General features: G+C 44.0%; 2 protein-coding genes across 2 annotated transcripts in view; both read right to left on the bottom strand.

The window, feature by feature from the left end:
* Positions 1 to 10,497, bottom strand: part of SCLT1 (sodium channel and clathrin linker 1) — a 42,642-nt gene that overhangs the window by 19,461 nt on the left and 12,684 nt on the right. Inside the window, exon 9 of the mRNA XM_031553254.1 lies at positions 656 to 721. Within this exon, the coding sequence (XP_031409114.1) occupies positions 656 to 721 (66 nt within the window). The remainder of the gene's footprint in view (positions 1 to 655; positions 722 to 10,497) is intronic.
* On the bottom strand, positions 4,930 to 9,923 carry LOC104910552 (extracellular matrix protein FRAS1-like). Its single transcript, XM_010709557.3, has 6 exons — positions 9,741 to 9,923; positions 9,342 to 9,458; positions 8,783 to 8,949; positions 8,262 to 8,467; positions 6,927 to 7,073; positions 4,930 to 6,253 (listed from the first exon to the last, which is right to left on the bottom strand). The coding sequence occupies exons 1-6, from the start codon at positions 9,887 to 9,889 to the stop codon at positions 5,669 to 5,671; spliced, it is 1,371 nt and encodes a 456-aa protein (XP_010707859.1). The 5' UTR covers positions 9,890 to 9,923; the 3' UTR covers positions 4,930 to 5,668.

The raw sequence follows: 10,497 nt of genomic DNA, 5'->3' as shown, positions 1-10,497 counted from the left end.
TTTTTCTCCTCACTCTACACACTGACCGCATCCAGGACAAACATGGATAAAAAAAAAATAATCACACAGGAAGCGTGTCTTGCAGAGAGGAAGCTGCTCAGCTAGCAACTTCAAGTCTTTTGCCTCCTGTTTTTCTACAGTATCAAAACTGTGTCACTCTTGGAAGTCCTGGGCTAAAGCTCAATTTCAGTCTATACAACTAAAGATTGTTAGAAGGCAAAAATCTCTCAAAGGATCAGCTGTGAAAATGCTGGTGTCTACTAGGAAACTAGGACTTGCTAACACGTGGCAGAGCTAGCCTTGGTAAGACATTATTTAACTTCTTTCCCACTGAAGATGATTTTTGAACGTTTGACTGAAATACCACATGCTGAAATTCTGAGCCTACGTGGCTTCTTATAAAAAAAGGAATTGCTATAATATCAAGAGCTAACCTCTGAACCACCAAGACTTAAGTGTTCTGTCTCCAGGAAGGGAGCCGTTGCTTCTTGATTTTTGACTGGTTGCTAGACAAGCTTACAAATCTGAGTGACACAAGTTCTTTTCCAACTAGATATGCTGGAAGGGTATCTTTCTTTTGGTTTGTACCTTAAGGATCCAATAGGATTTAAAAAAAGAAAAAAAATCACTAGGTCATCGCTTAGGTTTTACTTACCAATTCTGTTTTCTCACTGGCTGCATGCAGGTGTGAAGTAAGCTGGTGAAAGTTAGCCAGTTGATCCTACAAAGTAGAATTCGGCTTCTTAGAATCATTACCAACAAAGAACATTTAATTATCACAGTCATAGTCAACTGAAAACATTTTCAAAGAATTCATTTATGGTGCAGGAAATCCAACAAGCTTTCTTAAGTTTTAATTAGATTTCTTCTGTCTTTTGACCTGGTAATCTGGTAAATTAGATTTACTAATGCAAAATGTATCTGAATTTCATTCAGTTACAGATTTCTAAAACCCGTGCAATTAATACCAAAATACAAAAGTAGTGCCTCTCGGAGCCACACAGATTATGGTGGTACTGCAAGTATTTTTGCTAGCACAGTAGCAGAAATGCATCCACTAAGAATTAAAACCGTGTCTGCCTGCATGAAGAGGCTTTATTTACTCTTTGCCTTATAGAACACCTACTGTCCATACAGAAAACTGTACTTAAACTCTAGCTCTGTCTTTCTAGGGAAACTTGAATAACACAAAGTAGTCATCGGCAGCATACTAAGCATCTTCAGAGCACAGCCAAGAGTTAAGTCCCTCAGCTGGAATATATACTAATTGTGTAGTGTTTATACCACAGTTTCATGGCCAAATGCGTGCAAGCAACCTAATCCAACAACTAACTTCACTGTAGAGGTTGGACAGCACGAATAAGGATCTCATAGCTCATCTTTGCTTTCCGATGGATTGTGATTCTACTCAGTCTACCTCCGATTGCTATTTCCTGCTCCTCTGTTAAAAGCAAAATGTAAAGCACAGCTGATTCAGCTGAAAAATCCGTGACAGACAGGAAGTGCTTTTAAGAATCAAAGGCTGCTCAATCTCATTCTTGAGAAAATGGCATTAAAATCCACTAAGAATTTAGTCATCAGAAGTGGACTCTTAGAGCCCCTTACGTCTTCAACAGCTACGATTTACCAGTGACCAACAGCGAAAAAATCCAATAACAGTAACAGAAACAGGAAGTTGGAACAACAAAGAAACTCCTCACGACTAAGTCCTCATAACTGTTATTTGAAATAACCATAAAACTTGAGAGAACACAGCAGCTGTAGAAAGGAACGTATCGCCTAGATGGACTAAAAAAATCACCAACAAATTCCTGCTACATAGGCGAGCAATAATTACACCCACAAGACTAACGTACTTGAAAATGGAATGCAAATTTTATAGATGTTTGAATATATCTGTAGTGAGCTACACGTGCACGTGAAGTTTATGAGTTCTTTGAATACTGAACACTCTTTACAGTTCCTAGCAAAACAGCTTCTTACAGCCTAATTTGTCTTTCTGAAAGAAAATTTCCTGAAACATAAGCAGTTAACTTAGCAAGCTGAGACACTAACAAATAGCTTAAAGGCTTCCCAAGAAGCAGCTGAAGAAACGGAATGCTAAACACTAACACTAGAGTATTAGCAACCTTCATTTTTCAGCTGTTTGTTCAGCTTCTCTATTGAATGACAAAAGGTAAGTGAAACTATTTATATTTGAATTGAGCAACAGTAGGATGATTACTTATATTTGTCTATCTCGTGTATTTCTCTACATGCACCAAAACTCACACAGTGCACTCCCTAAGTTACTGCCCACGTATTTGAAATCAACTTTCCAACCCTGACCGTGCATTTAACTGTTGAATCGCTGACTACATCTGACCACTCAACTTTTGATAACAACTATTACAGAAAACAATCAACAACGGGACCAGAGGAGAGCCACGAAGATGATCGGAGGGCTGGAGAACCTCTCCTATGAAGGTGGGCTGAAGGAGCTGGACTTGTTCAGACTGGAGCAGAGAAAGCTGCGGGGAGACATCATTATGGCCTTTCCAGTATTTAAAGTGAGCCTATAAACATGAGCGAAATCAACTTTTTACATGGGTAAATAAGTGATAGAAAAAAGGAAATGGATTTAAACTCAAGGAGGGAAGATTTAGATGAGAATGTCAGGGGAAAGTTTTTCACTGAGCGATGAAGCGCTGGAACGGGCTGTCCAGAGAGGTTGTGGATGCCCTGCCCCTGGAGGAGTTCAAGGCCAGGTTGGATGGGCCCTAGGCAGCCTGGTCTATTACTTGATCTACTGGTTGGCAACCTATTAAATGTGGAGGTTGGTAGCTCTGCCTGTGGCAGGGGGGTTGGAGGTTCATGATCCTTGAGGTCCATTCCAACCCAATCCATCCTATGGTTTTATGATGATTCTATGATACTGGCCATTTTGTGATTCTGTGTAACAGTGATAGGACTAGAGGGAATTGCCTCAAGTTATGCACGGGGAGATTCAGCCTCAATATTAGAAAATGCTGCTTTTTCGAAAGAGTGGTGAGGCGCTGGAATGGGCTGCCCAGGGAGGTGGTGCAGTCACCAACCCTGGAGGCGTTCAAGGAACTTCAGAAATTGTGTTGAGGGACATGATTTAGTGGGAACTATTGGTGATAGGTCGATGATTGAACTGGATAATCTTAGAGGTCTTTTCCAACCTTGGTGATTCTATGATTCCACGACCTCTCAAAAGCCCAGAAGCTGTACATCTAGTGCTTGAAATTCCAATCTTTCTATAACACTGTCAGTAGTTATATTGAATATATTGCATCAAACTAGTTTTCAGATGACAATAATTGCTTTTTGACTATCCAAGAGACCCTTTTCTACGCCAAAACACAAGCATACAGTCTGATTTCTGATCTTCCTTCACTGCTTATGCCAGGCTTTGAAGCTTAACAGAGAAGTCAATATTTATAAGGTCATTATTCAATGTTTATACAATGTTGAAGTATGTTATTAGTATTAAGCACATGCAGTGAATAATACATGACCTGTCAGACGCCCAGCATGCTGTAAAAAATAAAAAATAAAAAGGGGATTGTGATGAGCTGGGCAAAAAGGTACTACTAGAGCTGAAACATGAACAAACTGTTTTCAGTTTCCCCTGCTTATTGAACAACATCCATGCGATGTTTCTTGTATTTAGTAAGCAATTAGCCAAAACCAGTTAACTAAGCATTCGGTATTTTTAAACCACGTATTTGCTCCTGTGTTGTGACGCTGCATATACACGCTTACAAGCTTATGCAGCACACGTATACACATTTGCACACACACACATTGAACTCCCAGAAAGACAAACATTCACATAGATACACACACACACAAGCACAGACATGCAGATGCATATGTGCAGGCATGCACACCCATGGATATGCACTTGCAGACACATGGAGAGATGCAAATAAACACACAGACAGACAAACACATGCACAGAAACATGTATGTGCACATGGACACGCGCAGATACAGACATGCACTCACCTCCCACCCACAGAGAAATGCATGTACAAGCATACATGGAGACATGTGAACGCAGATATGCAGATGCATAGAGGTACACCCACAGATGCACAGATGCGCACACAGGTGTACATGCGAACGTGCACGTATGTACACAGGCACACAGCTAGATGCACACATTCATACACACAGTATATACACTTTGTATATGTGTACACACACACACACACACACACACACTACAAATTACTACTAAATTACTACTAGAAAAGCAAGTGTGTGTATGTTATATGATGAAAGGAAATGTCTATACTACCCGGAAGTCCTAGCTACTGAAGGCAGTATATATTCAGGATCATGTCTGTGCCTCTGTATGTTATGGGATGTGTTGGGCACCAGACCCCTCCCAGGTCCAATCAGTGATGTAAAAAATCCTCATTTCAGAGATGATCTGGTAAGGGGCTAGTCTGTCTGGGAGATCCGGTGCTGAGTTTTTGCAGGGAAGCTTTAGCAGAGATGGTCATCTGAGTTACTTTGTTACCTTTTTGGTGTTGCTCCTTAAGCAGGCATAGGACATCAACTCCTGGTGCTGCTCACTGTGGCTGCTGACTGGCAGTGGTGTCCCGGAGAGTCTAGGAACCCCATCTCCCCACTCCCACTATGGCACCCCCACAGCAGCCCCTCTGGCAGAGTTCACACTGGGGAGCACTGTGGCCACGGCCAAGGGCTCCGTACAGCTATGGTTGATGCTGGCTTGCATAACACTGTGCCACAACCCAGCAACCAAGGCCAAGGACTGCTGCCACATGCAGTCATGGCTCTGGCTGCTTTAGAGTGCCAGGGGCACCTGTGCTGCCACCAGGACCAGACAGCAGGTAAAAAATGGTGGCTGAAGGCAGGGAGGCGCAGGGAAAGAACACTGCTGTCACGCTCTGGTAGGTTCACATTCAAACTTTACTCTGTAGCACCGTGAGATGTGACAATTCATGTCCCTTAACTGCCGTAACTACCCCAGAGAGCACCACTGTAGCAAAGGTCCCAGAGGGCTACAGCCAAGCTGCCAGCACCACAAGGCTCAGGCAGAACAAACCCCCAGGTCCCATTGAGCACTGACGCTGCAGTTTCAACTTGTATTGTAGTTTTGCTTCATTTGAAGAAGCAAATCAAGTCACTCTGCCTCTGATGTTACATGAGGATATATTACTTCTCTTGCTTTCTTCCCTAGGGAGGTGGCAATCTGCTCCCACATCCTGCTGGCGCACACACTGTTGTGCTCAAAGCTCAACAACGTGGATTCACAAACACATTGAGTTTCCCAGAGATCACTAAAAGTGCTCCAAAGTCCTGCAGGGAACTGTGGTCTCCTCCTTGTGAGGGCTGAACCAGCCCTGCCATAGGCCTGTGTCACCTTCTCCAGGGCATTTCTGCCCCTGCAGTATATCCCCCCTGCTCAAACATCAGATGGACCAGTTGTGTGTGATGCAGAAGTTCAGCTACAGGCAGAGCAGTGACCGCCTGGGCTGCTGTGCATCACACAAAGCCAGAGCTCCTCCTTTTTCATGAGAGTATAAAAATACCAGCATACTCTTACTTAGCTTTTGGTTTTTGTTTCTGTGGGGTTTTTTTCTTTTTACAAGTTATAAAAGGCTTTTACAAAACATAAGGATGCGCTCCATTAAACTTCTGTTCCGTCGTGCAAATTATTGTGGACTTTAACTTCTAAGTTCACCTGCTTCACCTTCCTGCTTTTGACACTGGAGATGCCTGCTGTTTCCCTCAGTATATTGATGTTCCTCACGGTGCAGTACTGGCTGTTCACTGCCTTCTCTGTGCCCTTGGGCAGCTCCACCTTAGTGTTCAGAGGGTGCTCCTGTGGGGCAGCTCGAACAGCCTCTCTCTTCCTCCGCAGCATCCGGCACTTCCTGGTGACAAGGCAGACTCCCAAAAGCACCAGCAACAGCAGCATGACAGCAGCAAATGCACTCCCAAGGGAAGCACCTGTCTGCGATAAGGAGGCTGCAACCACAGCTTCCTCCATCTCCAAGATCAGTGACTTCATGTTGGTGCCGTTCTTGACCTGATCACCCTCATTGTCATAGATTAAGGAGTCATCCAGCATCAGCCTGCCATCACCGTCAACCAGGTCCCTGCGGCCACGCTTCAAGTGGTGAGTAAGGGATCGCTGAACACGAGGCCCTGCAATGCTCTCTGGGCCTATTATGTAGATAACTTGAAGGTACCACTGATGTCCAGCTTCCACCTGTGAGGAAGGGAGTATGTGCATACAGGAAGTCAGATAAAATGATTTTGTTAGGTAAAGACAGAACTGGATGCATTTTTTTTTCCTTTTTTTTTTTTGAGTCATGCAGATATCAGCAAAAATATGCAGCATAAGCACCTGCACCAATACTTATCACTAAGTTCAGTCTTCTTGCCTGTCTTTGGCAGTTGTAATGATTAATGGAGAACATTGCCAACCTGTATTTTAACTGTTCACTGAGTGCTCTGAAAAAAATCCTAACTACCAGAACATATTCTTCATCTCCATTTTCCTGTGCAGGAGTTTGATTCTGAACTGTTTCCTTTTTTAATTTATGGTGTGACCCTAGGAATGCCAAGAAGTGACTTAAGCCCATGGAGGTTGCTAGGTAGGCTAAAAAGAGGGCCTCATTGGGGAGGGATGAAAAAACTGGCAAATCAGGATCTACATAGCTGCCTTCGATTGAGAGTTTCCTTTGTGTCTCTCCCACTGTGGCAATTCCTGCTGTGGTCTGCCTGCCTCCTCCAAGTTTTGTCCTAAAGACGGCCTCTGAGCAGGGAGGGGAATCACAACCTGAGCTCTCCTGGCCCTGCCAGTGGGAAGGGGTGCGGAGTGCTCTGAGCTAGCTAATAGAGGACTTAGTTCTGGTCTATGGACATCGCTTGGTACATACCTTGTAGAGAGCATCCACCTTGAGAGTAAATCCATCCACACCAGGCATGCTGCTTACTGAGTGAAACTCAGACAGTTCAGAGGCAAAGTGGGCATCAAAAGGCACATCATGGAAATACTTATCTGTGACTTCTGGTTGGTTTCGGTCCTGAAAATCAGAGCAAGAGTGCATGCCATCAACACTGTGCACCTGAATAACCAGGTGGCTTTCAAGAGCTGCTTCAGTGATACTGTAAAGGAAGTGTCTCTGCTTCCTTTTGCCAGAGCTGATGTTGTCTCTCCCTGAGCTCATCTCACTTTATATCCCAAGGCTTCCTCCTCTCAAATTAAATATTCCCTTAGAAGATGTCATTTCCTACTCAGAAACACTTGCTCATGCGTGGGCACAATTTTCTTAAAATTGCTCATTATTGTTTTAAAAACAAATTCTAACACATCGGGGCATTTTAAAGCTCAGCCTGACATTTCTGCACACCTTTCCAAAGGGAAGCCATAAGCTGAGTGTCTCAGTAACACCAGAAATTAAATCTAAAGGTCCAAGTTCCACATACACACACATGTACTTTTTTTTAAATCATTATGTTTCTGCATGGGACGTATTTCTAACCTGCATGATGTTTAGGCACTTCATACTGTTTTAGCACTGAGCAGTTCAATAGTAGGTTTGTAGAGTGGAGCATCAGGAAAAAAAACAGCCAGCTCATGCTGGCATGCACACTAGATGAACTAATAGCACTAAGGCTGCCAGTGAGGATGCTGGCAAACGTTAATTTGAAAGCTTGTAATTAGAGCTGAATGCACCTTGAGAGCATGCCATAGCAATGAAGGGGAATGCTGTGCAGCTCGTAAATAGATCTCCCTTTGTATGCTGCCTATGCCACAGCACAAACGGAGATCAAGAGAATTTTTAAAACCTTGGTATATGTGGGTTTTGTGTTTTGTTTTTTTTTTCTTTTTTCTTTTTTCCTCATTTGTTTTCTTTTGCTTTAGACTAAGAAATACTCATGGTTTAAGACTGAGGAAGATTTGGCTTTGTGTTTGCAGCTTGGACCTGTCTGCCTAGTACTACCAAAAAACCGCAGCATTTCACTTCTCATCCCTTTGTAGACAGAGCATCCAAAGCAGAAGCAGAGGACAGCACTGCAAGCACATTATTTCGGTAAGAACCTCTTACTCTTCTTCTGAACTCCCTGATGTGCAGCTTCTCCCCGCAAGCTGACACATCATTTAGTTCCCCATCTGTTAGGTTAGCAAGGGGCTAAAGAGACCAGACTTATTCAGACATGACTGCACCTAATGCCCCACATTATGGTTTTGTCCAGAGCAGAAAACTTACCAAGAGGAGAAATCTGTGTTTCAGGTGTTTGTTGGGTTGAATACAGCCATACTGAGGCCCCTCATTATAGACAGTTCCTGTTGGGTCAAAGAAGGGCACATAGCCATCCTTGCCGGTGCACAGGTAGACTTTCTCCAGCTGCAGTTTGTAAGCAGCATTTAGGTTTTGTTCAGGATTCCAGAGCACACGGCCATACAGGATTTGCCCTGAGGAGATTGGGAGGTTAAACTCTCCAAAGTACATCAAGGAAGAGATAACAAAAAGTTCAACAAGAGAACCTCTGTTAGAGCCACACACTTCCCACTACAAGCAGCTGTGCTTTTGTACATGTCCATGTGCACAGGGTATCTTGTCATGACAGAATACCCTGCCATGAGCACATTCTTGTGACATGCTCAAAGTACCAGTTGTTGCTGTACAAGAGGCAAAGCCAAGTCTGACTTATACCTTCTTTTTTCAAAGAAACCAAAGTTCTGAAAACAGAAACATTCAATACAAAAGGAACAAGAAAAAAATCATACCTTTTGAAAAAGCCCCTTTGTAATCCATTTCTGCCAGAGACATTTCGGACTTGGTGGGATCCATCAGAAACACCTTCTCATTGTTACAGAGCTGAAACTCTGTGTTTAGGGAGTAGACAACAGGAACTGGGCGGTTTGTCTGCTGGAAGGCAATCGGGATCAAAAACCTATATTGAGACAGAAAGGGAATGGGAGAAATTTAGTTTAGATGCATCTGAAGTTACATGCTGATGACACACAGTTACATCTGCTTTACCATTTTCCCATTCTGCTTTCATAGCCCAGGAGACTATACTACAGCAGTATTCAGCCTAAGCTTGCCTGTTGCCTCTCACCCTGCTGGGTTTTCAAGTAACAGTATTGTGCTCCACACAACCACCTAAGGCTTTCTGACAATTACCCAGGTTTCTGCAGCCCCACGGCTGAAAACCGCTTGGCTGAGAGCCCATAAGGGTGGTTACGGCCCTTCCCTTCCTGCTCTTGTGGTGCATCCCCTGCTTCCTGGGACCATGCAAATAACCCAAAACTGGGTTCAGAGGTGAAAATGGTGACTCCTTACCGCTCAGGAGCATGAGCTGTACAGGGCAGAGGCTTGTCTCCAGGCTCTATCCATGGCTGCGTAGGCTGCACAGTACAAGGAATTAAGAGGATTGTGTACTCTCCAGAGTAGTCCTTCCTGAGAACAGACAGGAGACACCATCATCATCAAACCAAACTCCAGACCGTTCCACGCCCTGATACAGTTGCCTATCATCCACATTTTCCAAATTAGTGGAGCAAGGAGGGTTCATAGTAAGATCTAACCCAAACTCTAGAAACACTCATTTAGCAGGTGCAGGAGGAACAAATTTGATTGACAATGTTTAATTTGATCCTCAGTGCAAGGAACATAGATTAAGGAAAAGACTGAAACAGTAATAAAAAAGACGGCCTGAAGAGCTGAGCCTGTGGTCCTCACCTGTTATAAGAACTGGTTGCCCTCCAGAGCTGATAGGGAGAGTCGAAAGTCTGAGCACTCCATAGCAGCTGGAGATCAAATTCGATCCCTCCCAGATGGTCTGGAGTCATTAAAGATGACTTCACATCTGGCAAGCTGTGGTGCTCCATTACAAAGAGCCCTGTAGTGAGGACAAGGAGATGACAATAAGGCACTGGGAGATACCACAATGCACACAGCAGCACAGGGGAAGAGAGACCCCAGGTCTCTCATTAGGAGCAACTTTAGAACCTGCTCAGCACCTCAGCTATTGGTACTTCACATCCAAGTGCAGATTTTAGCTTCTGGTAAGTACACTGGCTTGAGGTGGAACCAAACTTGGGTATTTCTGCAGCCTGCTACTCCCAAATACCAATTTCCAGGCTGGCAAGGGATGCCCCTGTTCCCATGACTTGTCACTGTGCTGCTCTACTTTCTTGTTTTAGGGAATGGCTGGTGGTACAATTACAAAGACAGGCTGAAGGCGCTGATCTTGTTCAGTCTGGAGAAAAGAAGGCTGCGGGGTGACCTCATTGCAGCCTTTCAGTACCTAAAGGGAGCCTATAATCAGGAGGGGAGTCAACTCTTTGAAAGGATAGATAACAGCAGGACGAAGGGAAAATGATTTTAAGTTGATAGAGGGAAGATTTAAGTTGGATGTCCAGGGGAAGTTCTTTGCTATGAGAGTGGTGAGGTGCTGGAACAGGCTGCCCAGAGAGGTTGTGGATGCCCCGTCCCC

This window comes from Meleagris gallopavo, chromosome 4, assembly GCF_000146605.3.
Source record: "Meleagris gallopavo isolate NT-WF06-2002-E0010 breed Aviagen turkey brand Nicholas breeding stock chromosome 4, Turkey_5.1, whole genome shotgun sequence".
Lineage (NCBI taxonomy): Eukaryota > Metazoa > Chordata > Aves > Galliformes > Phasianidae > Meleagris > Meleagris gallopavo.
This window is presented reverse-complemented; position numbering and strand designations above follow the sequence as displayed.